This window comes from Protopterus annectens, chromosome 3.part1 (genome assembly GCF_019279795.1).
Source record: "Protopterus annectens isolate FY-2018-M chromosome 3.part1, PAN1.0, whole genome shotgun sequence".
NCBI lineage: Eukaryota > Metazoa > Chordata > Ceratodontiformes > Protopteridae > Protopterus > Protopterus annectens.
The window spans coordinates 1363048057-1363064258 of record NC_056732.1 but is presented as its reverse complement, the minus strand read 5'-3'; the positions used below and the strand labels follow the sequence as shown (position 1 = coordinate 1363064258).

The 16202-nt window shown below is 42.6% G+C and overlaps 1 protein-coding gene across 12 annotated transcripts in view; it reads right to left on the bottom strand.

Annotated features, from left to right (window-relative positions):
- Positions 1 to 16202, bottom strand: part of PLEC (plectin) — a 1553583-nt gene that overhangs the window by 101281 nt on the left and 1436100 nt on the right. For all 12 annotated transcript variants that reach the window (XM_044067397.1, XM_044067398.1, XM_044067399.1 and 9 more), the window contains 2 exons: positions 11764 to 11942; positions 120 to 258 (listed from right to left, as the gene is read on the bottom strand). In XM_044067397.1, coding sequence (XP_043923332.1) covers positions 120 to 258; positions 11764 to 11942 — 318 coding nt within the window. The remainder of the gene's footprint in view (positions 1 to 119; positions 259 to 11763; positions 11943 to 16202) is intronic.

The window sequence follows — 16202 nt, the reverse complement described above, 5'->3', positions numbered from 1 at the left end:
TTAACCATAACACTAGTCAAGTCTTCAAATATCACATTTCAGTCTGCATTGCAAAGGAATGCAAACTGCAGTTCTGTAGCACTTTCTACAGATACACCACTACCGTAATGTGCACTTACCTTAAGCTGTGACTTGTATGCTTCCAGCTCCTTGGCGTTGGCGGGAACAAGACTGATATCTCCCAGCCTGTCTTCATAATTCTTGACAACATCCTCAGCACCATGAGTGCTTCGAATGACAAGTTCGATTGTCTTCAACCTGAAAATGATTGACAGAAATACTCAAAAATACGATACTATCTTACTCAGTTACAACTTTGTATAGTTGCAGGGATAGAAAACATTGTTGGCTATACAGATAAGCCACTATAAGAAAACTTTAAAAATCACAACACAAAAAAAAATTTAAAACCATCACAAGAATTTTTAGCCCAGGGCCCCCAGCTCATGTATTATCACTAACAATGTTAATATTAAAGATCATATAATCAGCGATTTGTGGACCACCTCGCTAAGTCTGTTTAGCCTTTCAACTGTTAAGTCAGAGAGATACAAGACAATGTCGAAGAAATAGTAGTTTTAAAGCCTGAAACACAATTCAGTGGCATGAAATGTGGTAATATGCAGACATTCCAGACTCAGCCTTAACACCTGAAAGTAAATGCAGACTGGATACAAAAGCTGTGGCAGTGTTCACAGTCATTCCAAATCAAACATCGCCCTACTACCTTCACTGAAAGGAAAGCTAGAAAATACTAACAAAGGTAAAGTTACAGCACTAACACACTTCTAATGGCCCCAAACACGACAAATAATACTATAAAACAAGGCTTGGAAACAAAGTTAACAAAGAGAGAGTTTCTTTACTTCACTAAAAATAACTAGCACTTCAGCAAAATGACTGTTTGGTTACCAGTGCCAGTTCCAACAAATATTAAGGCATGTCCATATCTGCACTCTCCTCCTAATTTGCCATTACTGGCAGCTGGCATAGATGGTTAACGCTGCGAGCTGTAGTTCATGTGGTACACAGTTTGATTCCCTCCCCCTCTCATCTACTTACTGTGTGACCTTGAGCAAGTTGCTTAGTTAGACAGTGCTTGGCAGACACCATTTGAGACCGTCTCCTCAATGGTTCTGTGAACTGCAAGCCCAATAACTCCCTATGAATAAGCTCCATACCCCCTCCCCCAGTTTTTGCACTAAAGTACAAGACAATTTATCAGCAGAAAAAAATGAATCAGAGGTTCAGGTTATTCTATTTATCATAAAGGCAAAGTGGATGAGAATTGTGTATACAGTAGACTCCCTCTTAACTGGCCTCTCTTTTTAACCAGCCATCAAATTTCTGCCGCAGCTCTAGCAAAAGACAACAGAGAAGAATAACACTTCCGCCTCCTCTGAGCCAAATGATGACAGACATTTGAGTTTTAGACCTCATATTCATTAGGGAAAAGCAAACAAGTACAAACCATGTTATTTTAGCTGATTTATAACCTATAAATGCTATTTTGTATGCATTTTCTGATTAACCAGCACTCATTTATCCAGCCTAAGGTCCTATCCCAGCAAGATCAGATAAGAGGGAGTCTACTGTATGTATATTTCTAGGACATGCAGAAATCCCAGCCTCTCGAGCCCTAGTGTTCCTTAAAATAACTGCCTGTAAACAACAATGAAAGAACATTTAATTTACTCTGAAACTGAATTTCATTCACCAACTTCATACGTAGGTAATAGGCTATCGGCCCAAGGGCCTAAGTAAGCCTAGCCAACAGGGTTTCCTGGCTTACGCCACCCAAGAAAGTTATTTTCCTGTGCTCCTGTCGAGCAGGGCCACAGAAGTGATCCCCGGGATGTATTTCCTATTTCCCATCCACTCATCAAAATTTTTCTTGAAGATTGCTAATGAGGAACTTTGCTTGACATAGATGGATAGCTTGTTCCAGAGTATGGGAAGTCTCTGGGACAGGAATCTATTCCTCCATCATGTCCTGTTTACTGTGGTGACAAGGTTTAGGTCCCTAGAGCGTGTAACTCTGAGGGATTGGGATTTCTTTAGGTGTAGCATGTCCAACAGCTCTGAGTTTGACATAGCTTTATATGTTAGGCAGAGATCACCTCGGAGTAGGAAATATGCTACGGGGTAAAGCTGGAGTTTTTTTGAGACCATCAGTGTAGGGCATTTGTTTGAGGCCAGTAATCCTCTTTGTGAGGTACTTCTGTGGCATTTCCAGCTGCTGCAGATGTCTTGTGAGGTACATTCCAAAAGGGGAGTTGTACTCTATAATGGCTCTAATGAGTGCCGAGTACAGGGGAACAATGACCTGTTTTCCCTGGATGAGAACCCTTTTGTGATGAGGTGTATCACATAGAAGGATTTCCTGACTACTGTGGTGATGTGATAATCAAAGGCAAGACCACTGTCCACCTGGGTCCCAAGGTCTCTTATCACACATTTGGCGTTAAGTAGACTGCTGCCTTTGTGGTAATTCATGGGTACAGAGCTTTTATCAAAGGGGATGACAATGCACTTTTTGGCATTAAGCTTGAGGCCATGGCTCTGACACCAGGCATCTGCCTTAATGAGGCCCTTCTGTAGGATGTCCACATCATTTGGGGATTCTACTATGGCCCCTAGTTTGCAGTCATCTGCAAACTTCATTAGCCAAAGGCCTTCTGTGTTAGCCTGTACTTCAGAAAAGTAAATACCAAACAGCAGAGGTCCCAGGACTGAACCCTGTGGTACTCCACTTGCCACTGGTTTGAAGTCAGATTTGGAGTTTGCAACTTTTACAGTGTGGGTACTGTCAGTGAGCCAGTTGGCAACCCATCTTGTGACGTAGGGATTTATACCTAGTTTAGTGAGTTTAGCTATAATTCCAGAATGGGGGATGGTGTTGAAAGCCTTGGTGAGGTCAATATAGGCTGTGTGAACCACCTTACCCTCATCTACAGCTTTGGTGACTGCCTCAAATAAGTCAATCAGGTTCAGGAGGCATGATTGGCCTTTCACAAACCCGAACTGGGTGGGGTCCAGAGTTTGGAGGTTACCAATGTCTTTGTTTATGAGTTCCATGATGATACGTTCCATGGTCTTACAGACCAGGCTCGTCAGGCTAATAAGGTGATAGTTCCTGGGATCAGTGGTGGCTCCCCCTTTGTGGAGTGGGATAACTGTTGCTATGCACCATTCAGTGGGAACAAAGCCTGATGCGAGGCTATGATTGAACATGGTGCTTAGGTGGGAAGCCAGTTCGTCCTGAAGTTCATGTAAAATGCAGCCTGGGATGTTGTCTGGTCCCATGGATGCTGTGTTTTTGGCTTTAGATAGTGCAGTTTTTACCTGTGTAGTTGTGATTACAGGGATTCTGCATTCTTCCTGTATAGATATGACCCCTTTAAGGGGCGAGAGGGGGGTAAAGTTAGCAGTGAAAGTATCTGCCAGGATGTTGGCAATATCAGTTGGTTCTGTAATTTTCATGCAGTTTTGCTGCAACTCAGAGCAGATCTGGGTGTTGCCATTGAGATTCTTGACATAGCTATATAGAATGCTTTGTGGTTGCCCTAGAATCAGTGGCAATTTTGTTTTCATAGCTAGCTTTAGAGGATCCTATAAGGGATCTCAGCTACTTACTAAGGCTGACCAGGGAGCTTTTGCACTCAAAGGATTTTACTCTCTTTTGCTACAGTTTCTTCCTTCTCTTGTAGAGTCTGTTTATGGCAGGGGACCACCAGACTGGCTTCCTTTTTTTGGAGGATAGTGTCTTGGTTCTTTCTGGGATAGCACGATCCATGCACTCGTGTAGGTGCTTATAGAGTGCATTTGTGTAGGATTCAGCAATTGTAACTGCATTGTCCATCTGCATGGGTGTCATGAAGTTCGCCACTTGTCTTAAGAAGCATGAAGTTGGCTTTGGAGAAATTTTTTACCATGGTTTCTTTAATGGGGGGTGAGGGCGGGATGTGGATATCTAGGGTTATTACCTTACGGTCAGATCTGACCAATGAGGAGTTGATGTCAGGTGTGGAACACCGGTCACTCATGTTGGTAATGACTAGGTCTAGGATATTGTTGCCCCTGGTGGGGGTGTGGATAAGTTGATCCAGGGCATTGGAATTTATGAATTCCAGAAAGTGTCGAGCGAAGGAGTTGGTACATGAGTAGTTTTCCCAGCTAATGGTGGGGTAGTTGAAATTGCCCACTATTAGGGTGTTTGGTTGAACCCTAATATTTTCCAGTATATCAAAAAATGAGGAGTGGGAATCCTGGGGCATGGTGGGAGATCTCTCCAACCTACAATTTGGATTGCAGTTTTTTCCAGAGTTAGTTGCACTTGGATAACCTCAGATGCATTATGCTGAGCAACTAGCCTGGAGGTGTGGATATCCTTAATGAATATGGACACACCTCCGCCTATGGTGTTCCAGTCCAGGTGAGGTGGCCGAAAAGTGTGGTATGAATTATAGCCTGGTAATGCAGGGGTGCTCTCTGGAGCCTTGAACCAGGTGTCATTTCACTGCACAGATATCGATGTTATCCATTTTAAGGAGTGTCTCGAGGGAGTGCATTTTGAGATTTAGACTTCTAGCATTGAGTAGCATTACCCTCAGTTTTTGCTTGCCTGTTCCAGTTATGGTGGTGAATTTGTCATTTGAACCTTGCCTAAAAAAGGCACTATAGGGGCGGCAAGAGCCTTAGCCAGTATCTGGAATCCCAGGGGTGACAGGTGCAGGCCATCTCTGGCCAAGCATCATAGTCTGTCGACCATGTCGTCCCAGGCAGATTGATACTTGATCCTTTTAGAATGACACCAGAAGCTTAGCCAATTGTTGAAGTCAATCATTTTGTCCTTGTACTGCGGTATCATTCTGGGTGATGGCAGGATGCTACTTAGGGCTAGGGTCATACCTGCCTGGGCTACAAGATCGGAGAGGTCTTCGATGTCTCTTTTCATGTAGTCCAGGGAGGTACATCCCAAGTCATTCACACCAACATGGACAATGACAGAGTCATATTTGTACTTGTTGTGGAGTGACCTGGGTGCATGGGTTATGTAGCAGATTCTGGCACCGACAGGCAGCTGACAGTAAACTCCTTGTTTAGCCTGGTGAGTGGGACATCAGTGTGCTTGACTACAGAGTCACCTATGACTAGTGTGTTGGGTACATTGTTTTACCTTATGGGCTGTGTTTGAGTGGCACACTGAGTCTGTGGGCTATGTGTCATTTGGGTTGTGTTGGGGGGTGGAGGTTGCTTGTGTTTCTGCTTTGGAGGTCTCTGTTGTTTGAGCAGATTATTACTGAGAGCCTCCGTGAATGTTTTTTTGTTTCTGTGTGTAGATTTTGGTGGTGTAGGTTTAGTGGGACTGTGATGAGTGTGGTGTGGTGCAAGTGTTTACCTTCTCCTCTTGATTGTCAAGTTCAGGCTTGGTTGGAGAGAGCTTTACCTTCAGTTTGGCTAGATAAGTGCATCTCTCACAGGTTGTAGTGTTGGGTGGTAGAAGGAGATAATGTTTGTGTACATGAGGCAATTGCTACATTGCCCCAAGATGCCTAGATCCATCAGATTCCTAATGCTATATTGCAAATATAGTAAATGCAAGGATTAGGCATTAAAGAAACCAGACTTCCACCATGCTAGTCCACGGTGACAAAAATGTATGTGTATCGAGTCTGCAGAAGGCATCAGTTACTCCACTTCTATCTTTACACTTGCAGGGCTCACTTCCATCAACAGTGCATCATTTCTGGTTTCATTTAACTTCTAATTATCTGTAAATCTAACTTCAACAAATACAACCCCTTGTGATCACAGCTACTACAACTCTCACAAAAACAGAATTACTGCACCTTGGTGAAGGAAGGATTGTAACATGAAGAAGGGTGACACAACAGTGTACAGAAAGTACAGTTGTGTACCTACCATAAATGTAGATGTTTGAGTGTATTCACTGTTGTAGTCATTACACTTGGGTTATCCTGCTGGCAGGCTACCCGCAGTCGGCCTGAATTCCAAAGTCTTGGTCCGGCGTCGGTTGCTGTCGCCTCTTCCCTGACGTTAGTGCGCCAGGTGTATAAAAGATGCAGCAGACGGCATTTTCTTCAGTTTTTCTTGCCCCAGATATCAGGTGCCCCCAAAAGGGTAGGCTAAAAAAACATTGCTTATAAAAGCAGGCACTAAAATAAACAATACCTTCATCTACAAGCAAATACACCACATAGGTTGTATAGGATAGAGAAGTCCAGAGAAGTCCCAGCAAAGAAAGGGGGTGGTGGGTGGGTAACCTAGACTGCAACAGTGAATACACTCGAACATCTACATTTATGGTAGGTACACAACTATACTATGTTCATCGTGTTTCACTGTTGCAGTCATTACACTTGGGTTGAATCCCAAAGCTGAGGTTGGGCGGCTGGGTCTAAATAGAATAAGGAGTGGCTATAAGGCCCTGCAAAACTGCAGTGGCAAAGCCTGCTCTGGATTTAGATTAAAGAGGCAAGTGGTAGTGCTTAGTAAAAAAGTGTGCACTAAAGTCCAAGTTGCAGCCTCCAAAATATCCTTGGTTGTTACTCCTCTGAGGAAGGCGCTGAGGTGGCTGCTGCCCTGGTAGAATGTGGTCTAATGCCCTTAGTCACTGATTTGCCATGTTGTGAATAGCAGAAACTGCAGTGTTCTATCCATTTTGAAAAAGTCTGCTTTGAGATAGCCTTTCCTTGTGATCCTGCAGTATATGCCACTAAAAGTTGCTCAGTCTTTCTGAAAGCTTTAGTTTTGTCCAAGTAGAAGCGTGGCTGTCTGTGTATGTCCAAAGAATGCAGAAGTCTCTTCCCTTTATTCTGCGGGTTTGGGTAAAAAGTAGGCAAATGAATGGTTTGGTTAAGAGCCACACTGGACACTACCTTAGGCATAAATGTTGGGTTTGTCCTTAGAGAAACCCTGTCCGGATGGAAGATAATAAAAGGTTCCACAGTCATTGGTGCCTGTAACTCTGAGACTCTTCTTGCTGAAGTTATTGCTAGGAGCAGAGCGGTTACTCATAAGAATTTTATCTCAGCTGTATTGGCTGGCTCAAAAGGAGGCAGTGTGAGTTTTTCCAAGACACAATTGAGGTCCCATTCAGGTACTGGTGCTCTCCTTGGAGGTCTTATGTTTTTGGCCCCCCTGAGGAACTGCCTAAGCAATGGATGTGAAAAAATAGGTGGATCTGTACTGTAATGAGCTGAAATGGCAAGAGGCATGGATCTTAATTGATGAGAAGGATAGGCCTTTGTCCAGCATCTCAGTTAGATATTGTAAAATCTGAGGAATATTTGGAACAAGCATGTCAATTCCTTGTGCCTGGTTCCAAGCACAGAATCTCTTCCAGTTTTCTGCATAAGATTTTCTGATGCTGGGCCTCCTGGCCTACAAAATAACATCCATACCAGCTTTAGAGAGAGGTGTATTCTGAATGGTTACAGTATCCACCATGCAGCTAGAGTTCTGAGTTGGCTGTGCAGGATCCGATTGTTTTGTTGGGTCAGTAAATGAGGAATTTGAGGCAATGTCCAGGCTGGGCTTTGGGACAAGTTCCTTAGGACTGGGTACCAGTGTTGGCGTGGCCAATCCGGGGCAATCAGTATAATTTGTGGCTTCTCTTGTCTGACCTTTAGGAGTACCTTGGGGAGGAGAGGCAGTGGAGGAAAGGCATATACAGTAAGGTTTTTCCAGCTGAATGACAAAGCATCCACTTTCCATGCTTGTTTGTGATAAGTCCTTGCGCAGAATCTCTGAAGTTGGCAGTTGTGAGGAAAGGCAAAAAGATCTATGTCTGGACATCCCCATTTCCTTGTTATCATGCTGAAGATTTGTGGATCTAGTTTCCACTCATGAGGGTCCATGAGGTTTCTGCTTAGTTAGTCTGCCAGAGCATTTGTTTTTCCTGGCAGGAATTGTGCTTGCAGGTGTACTTGGTAGGTCAATGCTGTGTTCCACAAAATCATGGCTTGTCTGCAGAGGGGGTAGGAATGTGTGCCCCCCTGCTTGTTTATGTACCACATGACTGTGGTGTTGTCCGTCTTTATCATCAGCTGTCCTGGATGAAGTAGGTCCTTGAAGGCTGTCAGGGCATTTTGTACAGCTAGCATCTCTTTTTGATTGATGTGTAGATGCCTTTGGCTTGGGGGCCATGTGCCCTGAATACATTTTCCTGCCAATGTGGGCCCCCCAGGCATAATCTGATGCATATGTTGTTTGTGTTTGCCTGGCTGTGGGTAAAGTGAATGGCTGTCCCTTGTTGTGGTGACAGGCCTGTGCCCACCATCGAAACTCCTGTTGCAGGCAGGAAATGAGTGAAATTAATGATTCCAGGCTGTGGCAATGTTGAGTCCAAACACTTTTTAGGTACCATTGTAGTTTCCTCATACGCAGTCTTGCATATGGAATTAGCAGAATGCAGGAGGCCATGTAGCCCAGAGCCTGCAGAATTTTTTTCTTGCAGATAACTGGGTCTTTGTTGCCATGCTTTCGAAGTAAGAAGTCAGTTGCCTTTGTTTGTCTGGCGTGAGATAAGCCATCTGGGCAGTTGTATTTAAGCTTGCACCCAGGAATATTATCTCTTAAGAGGGTACTAGTTTTGATTTCTTTTCATTTACTGTGTACCCTAGGCAAATTAGTGATCTTTTTACAAACGCCAGATGTTTTAGTAGAATGTCTTTGGTCTCTGCTTGAATAAGGCAGTCGTCCAAGTAGGGATATATTTGAATTCCTCTGTCTGCAAAATGCAATTACTGGTGCCAGGCATTTTGTGAAGACCCTGGGCGCAGTAGATGAGCCAAAGGGCAGTGCAGAGAATTGGTAGTGCATTGAGCCAGCTATGAATCTGAGGTATCATCTGCAAGATTGTCTGACTGGGACATGCAGGTATGCCTCTTTGAGGTCCAAAGTTACAAGCCAAGCCTTCTTGCCCAGCATGGGCAGAAGCTGCTTAAGAGTCAACATTTTGAATTTCGGAACGTCCAGAAAAGTATTTAGAATAGACAGGTCCAGAATTGGTCTCCATGCTTTGTCCTTTCTTGGTGCTAAGAAAAGTCTTGAGTAAAATCCTTGTCCCTGCTCTTGTTGTGGCACTGGCTGAATAGCCCTCATGTCCATCAGAGATGTAACTTGGTTTTGTGCCTCTGCTCATTGATTGTGTGGCAGGTCTGGCATGCCTTTTGCCTTTGGAAGGGTGTGAAAATGGAACCTGTAGCCCTGAGAGACTATATTTAAGACCCATTTGTCCTGGGTGATCATGTGCCAATTTTGTGAAAAAAGTGCTAGCTTTCCCCCTAAGGGTGCTGCCAAAAGATAAATGCTTGGCATTGGCAGAGGGAAGTCATTGGGACTGTTTCCTATATGGCTATGATTTGTCTGAGGTAGAAGCACCCCATTGTTTGGGCCTGTATGAGCCCTGGGGCTGTTGTCTGCATCAAGGGCATCTGTATCTGCCTCTTTGTGGCCTGTCTGACATGGGAAAGGACCAATTCTTAGAAGGCCAGTTTCTGCTAAATCTGGGTGGCTGTACCTGTAAGAAATCCTTCACTGTCTGCATAGATTTAGCTTTATCCTCCATTTTCTTCAACACCTCTTCTGCCTTAACACCAAACAAAGTATCATGCTGTAATGGAGCATCCAATAATTTTGCTTTAACATGATCAGGCAGAGTCTGTTCCTTTAACCAAGCATGCCTTCTAATGACAGAACCTGTTACAGCGGCCCTGCAAGAGGCCTCCAGTGAATCATAACCACATTGCAAGGTATGTTTTCCCACTTGTTCAGCTGCATGCAATAAATCCTGCAATTCCTTGTTCTCAGAACATTTTGTCAACATTTTCTGTTTTAACAGAGACATTAAGTACTGCTGATATTTAAACATATGAAACTGACAATTTAAAGCCCTTAAAGCCAAGGTAGCAGAAGTGTAAACTTTTTTCCCCCATCTGTTCAGTGCCCTAGAATCTCTATCTGAGGGGACAGGGTTTTTTGCAGTAACAGCCTTGACCCCTTTGGGACCCTGAGAAACAGTTTCTGGGTCAGCAGCAGGGTTTTTATACAGAAATTTATGAGAGTCTGGAACCCTGTAGTATCTGTCTGGCTTAACAGGTGCAGGAGGTAGAGAGTCGGGAGACAGGCCGGACTCTGAAAATACATCATCTACAATGTCTAGAACAGGAGGAATAGCAAGAGGTCTGTGCTGAGGTAGTAAAATAAAGCCTCTAAGCCTTTTCTTAGAATCTGAATAATCTTGGCTCTCCCAGTGGAAATGCTCCCTCATGGTATGCAGGGTTTCCCCAAATGAGTAATCCTCAGGAGGAGAAGCTGAAGGAATAGATTCCTCAGCATCAGAATCCTCATAGGGAGGAATAGAGTATCCCTGCTCTGAAGAGGAGTCAGAGGAAATGGAAACCTGATCAGAGGAATCATATTCAGTGTCTTGCCTAGGCCTCTTATCGGGGGGGGGGGGGTGGGAACCCCTGATCAAAGTAATTAGGCCTTCAGCCATTTTGAGCATCTGTTTCTTAGGCATGGAAGTCTGTCCTGGAGAATGCTGTACTTGATTCCTTTAAAACAGTTTTAGTCTTTGTCTTTGATGCTGAAGTTGGCTTGATATAAAGCTGTGTAGATCTGAAAACATCCTGAGAAGCTGATGCCTGCTCAGCGGCTCCGGACCCATCTGAGTGATTAGTTTCCGAAGGCCCAATACCTTGAGTATCCAGAGGCCAAGCTGTCTCCACGTGGGAGTCGGAGGTGGCCTGTGGCTCTGAGGTAGCGGGTGTCAGGGGCTGCGAAAGCACCTCACTGAGAACCGGCAAACCGGCGACTGGCCTAGAAGAGGCTTCATCGACGGTTTTGGACCTCGGATGCCTGTCCTTTTCTTTTTTCTTGCACTTTTTATGAACTCCGGTCGTCGGCTGTTCCGACAGCATTATGTAGTTAAACCTTCAGCCAAAGTAATGAAAAGCAAAATCGTACCGACGCTTAATAGTGCGTTGGTTAAATCTAGCACAAAACTGACAACTAGCAACATCGTGGTCAGGGCCTAGGCAAGGAATACAGTAAGAATGAAAATCCTTATGAGGTATTTGCTTCCCACAAGAAATACAATTGTTAACTTTTTCTGGCATCAGTCTGGAGCAAGAAAAAAGCTTCTGCAATGGGATTACTTAGCTTTACAGAAGACTTCGGATCTGAAATTCAATTTCAAAAATCTCAGGAGTCGGCCGACCGGCACTTGCGAACTGCTTTTGCTTCGGGCACCGTGTGGCAAGAAAGACTGGAGAAAATTGCGTCGGCTGCATCTTTTATACCCCTGGTGCACTGACGTCAGGGAGGAGGCGACAGCAACCGACGCCGGACCAAGACTTTGGAATTCAGGCCGACTGCGGGTAGCCTGCCAGCAGGATAACTCAAGTGTAATGACTGCAACAGTGAAACACGATGAACATCAAGAGAATGATATCATGCAGGGAAAAAAAAGGGAACAAAGAGAAGCAGCAGTGCTAGCACCACAGTTTAAACGTGCAAATTTCTTCCTGTGTGTCTTAGCTCTGTAGGATCGATTCCCACACAGTGTAGTAACAGATTAGTTGATAACCTCTGACTTATCTCGGCAGCATCTATTCCCACCCATTGCTGTAAACCTAACATGGCATCAGTGCATGCAATATATCAAAAACTACTGGCAGGGGTAGCTTAGGGAAGTCAAAGACAAAAATAAAAATCAAAAAGACAGGCACGTACTTATCCAAGTAGATGCTAGAAAGGCTGTACACCTGGTCCATCTTTTGCAGTGTGATTTCCATGTCTGATCGCAGCACTGGGGCAGATGCAGAATGCTCTGGTTGAGCTAGCACCTTCTCAGCTTTCTCTGTCACCTTGTTAAGATTCTTCTTGATGCCTTCAAGTTCTGAGTGGACTTGCTATAATATTAAAAACAAATTACAATTAAGACATACACACTTAAATGCAGACAAAATGTAAATATAGTACAACTACACAATCGCTTTGGTCACTACAAAATGTCTATGCAGTGTTTGAGACATGGATGGGAGAGGTCTGCATTACTATAAAGCAGCTTGTTGCTCCATAGTTTCATAGAAGGTTTCTAGGCTAACGGCCCTAGAGCCCTTACAAGCCAAGCCATATTTACCTTGAGTTGCTCCAACTATCATTGGTAAGGTGAGTGAAGTTCGCAGAGGTAAGGGTCTATGGTAGTTAATGATGATTTTCTCTGTCCTGGAGGGATGTGGGCAGCACTCCAGGAGTGAATTTACAGTCATCCATCCATTTAGCTAGGTTGTGTTTCAAGAGGGTCAGAGAGAGGCTCTGTTTCCAGGATTAGCAAATTAGCACTTGCAGCCTACAAGGGGAGCATTTACAGCAAATGAACAGTCCAGAACACAGAGATGTTGAGACTAGTGAAAAGAACAGCAGTTTTGGAAGACATCATCGACATGTGTGGATAACCTCTGGGTTATGTTAAAGGCAAGTATGAAAACACTGCAAATTACTCAGGCAACCAAACCCCCAAATATGTCACTGTAAGCCTCTTACAGCACTTACAAGAATGAAATAATCCAGGATGTACATTTGCAAGATAAAACAGACAAGGATGTGGTGGGGACACTCTAGCAACTACTAAAAAAAAAACTCAGCGTGACACTGTTACTGCCTCTGGTCCTGTGTTATTACACTTTTCCACAAAGGGGTAAAGATTAAAAAGCAAATTAATATCTGAATAACAGCGACCCAGTACAACACTGTATGGGGTCTACTTTACGCGCTCAAAAGCTGAAAAACCCGAATCCAAGTAGCGCGACATGTAAAGAGCGATAGCGTGACATGTAAAGAGCGAACCTGCGAATACGTCGAACGAACAAAACCGTAAAAGTGGACATATCGAATTCATATAGTTGGCCCATTTGCGGTATAGCTCCGTAAGGTTAGTGTGCGATAGTTACGAACCTTATGGTTAGGGAGGGGTTAAGGTAAGTGCAAAGGTAGGTAGTGTATGTAAGGTTTTGTGTAGGTAATGTATAGGTAATGTATGTAAGGTTTAGTGTAGGGTTTTGTTAAGTGTATGTGTGTGGAATATTTAGTTTCTTTGGGTATAGCTCCGTAGGGGAAGTGTGCGGTAGTTACGGACCTTAGGGCTAGGGAGGGGTTAAGGATAGTACATAGATAGTTGTGTTTGTGGGGTTTAGTGTATGGTTAGCAGTAGGGTTTTGGTGCTTTAATTTAGGGTTAGAAGTAGGGTTTTGGTTAGCGTACGTATGTGTTGTTTTTATTGTGTTTGGGTAGGTAGTGTGTTGCAGGTGGTGGGTCGGCCAACTATAACAGTTCGAGGTTTTAAATTTCGCGCTTTAGTACGTTCGACGTATTCATGGTTCGCTCTTTATGTGTTGCGCTATTTGGATTCGGGTTATTCGTGTTTCGAGTACATAAAGTAGACCCCACTGTATGTAACCCAATAGGACCATGTAGACTAAAATTAAATAAACTGGGTTTTCTAGTAACATAACAAATATTCTATAACAAAGACTTAAAGTCAGTCTGAAGAGAAGCTTACAAATTATATTTTAACAACTGTTTTCTGTACTTTACAGTAATTTGCTATACAGGGAATGATGTACATTGAATTTACTATGACTAGACTCACTTTTACAGCTTCTGGGGTGAAAAATATTCAAATACATACATTGTAAATTCTCTGCACAAGTATTACAAAAGTTAACAGCCCACAGTGTCATTGATGCATTTAACCATTATTCTAACAGAAATACCCATCTTTTTAATACAGTAGATCACTGGTCCCTGTGCTATGGAGTCCGTCACAATCATTCTGGCTAGGCTCCTTCATTTTCAAGTGAATATCACTGCCCTCCTCTATTCCCCCAATAATGGCACTTATGACTGTTAGGGGAACTTACTATTACTACAGCTGATCTTAATCCAGGATTAAAATACTGACCTAAATTAAGCACAACGGGGGAAGGTTGGCATAATGGTAAAAGTCTTAACCTCACAGATACAAGGTACAGGGTTTAATTATGTACCTGCTGTTATGAACTGAACTTGTAATGGTCTACAGACTAATGTTTTACCTATGAACAATTCTACTTCCAAAAATTCTCTGATAACCCCCTTAATTTAGCTAAGGGTCACATAGGAGTCAGAAGCTATCACAAAACCCACTGGGGGGTAAATAAAATGAAAACAATCTGGACAAGAAAAGGGTGTAATTAATCACAGAACACACACACACACACACACACACACACACACACACACACACACACACAATAATCATTCACCAATTCACCTAAAGCATGCCTTTGCATTGTGAAAGGAATCCAAAGCATCTACAAAGAGCCAAGTATGATTCTTGCTAAATATCTGTTTTGGTCTACATGTTCATATTATTAACAAACAATTAAGTGCTAATGTATATCAAGTCAAATCTATTTGCTTTGAGACTTATTATATATTTGGGTGGTTTAAAGATGGAAGCTAATTTTGTTGAACAAAAACTAAAATCTTCCATTACAAATTTTTCTACCATCCTAAAAGGCTCCTAGAAGATTATTGGGACTTCCTCAGTAAAATCAGGGATTTACAATATGAGCAAAGTGATATTTTGGTCACAGCGGATCTCAAGGACTTGTTCAGTTATTCCACAATCCATTGGACTTGAAAGGTTTCATGACATTGTTTCAACTAACACACCAATGTCTCCACAGAAAATCAACACTATTTGTAATATGATGGACTTTGTTCTAAGTAACAACGTTTTTATATTTAAGAATGAATATTTTAAGCAATCCGCTGGAGTTGCAATTGGGGCAGCCTGCACTTCAACTTTTGGCAATCTGGCTTTGCACCACTAGCAGCACTTGTTTCTAAGCAGCAGTGAGTTCTGAGAAATCATTCGATTATATCTTTGATTCCTGGATGATATCTTAATTGTTTGGAGTGGTGACTTGGATGTACTTAACCAATTTTTTAATACCTTGGTTCTACTACTTCCCTTCTGAAATTCTCCTTTAACATACAGGTGGTCCTTTCCTTGATGTATATTTATACAAGAATTTGGCTAAAAGCCGTTACGAGTCCACCATATACGGAAAGGGCACTTTTTCCAACAACTACTTACATTTTCATAATGCTCATTCTTTCAAACAAAACAAAAAAGGTATTGCAAAGGGACAATTTATCCATCTTTCCAAAATTGTATCTGAAGGTGAAAATTTTATTAAGGAATGTATTTTGCTTAATAAAACGTTTCTTGATTGTGCTTACCCCAGCTACTTGTTGGAGGAAATCAATGACTTCATCCAGTCAGGTAGACTGGATCATTGTGCACCCATCTTGAGAAAACCTTTATCCAACATTCCCAGGACAGGAATTCTATTTGACCACACATTATTTATGGCCTTACATTATATTCCTTGGATGTGGTGGTATATGCTCTACGGTTAAAAATTACTGGACCAGGGTTTCTGGTATTTTTCCTGATCTTAATAAATTTGGCACCACACTATCTTTTGTATACAAGTCATTAAACAATACTGGTACCTACTTTGAGTACAGAATGGCCAGTCCATCTACCACTGGCCGTATGAACCATGTGTGGTCCATGTATCCAGTGTTGTGACATCTTTGATGGGCTACGCATGATTATTCTGAACCATCCCAGGGTTATTCCTTGACAAAGAAGACATACCTGCAACACCACTGGGCTGGTCTAAGTGGCCATTTATTCTGCATGTCCTGGTTTTTAAACTGGAAAAACTGAAATAAGCTTAATGTTTTATTTAAACATTGTAATTCCTGTAAGGACTTTTAAAATGTTTACTACTTTTGTATTGGAAAAGGTCTTCCAGGACAGTGGGGAGCTGATTTGCAAACTACCTTATTCTGTAGGGAACTGTAATGGCAAATCCTTTTAAACTATATCTTACCCGGCTAATATGAATTTGTCTCCCTTGTTCCAGTTTTAAACAGAAGGTCTGTTAGGCTGAAACACTAACACTTCATGTCACACCTACCTTTTTAGCATATTAAAGCTTGTTTTACAGGGGTGTCTATTATTCTGGTGAACTTTTTGTAATAGGAACGAAAGCACTAAATCATTACAATTTGTCATGTACTTCTTGCAGTGTGTTCTGTTTTTGTTTATT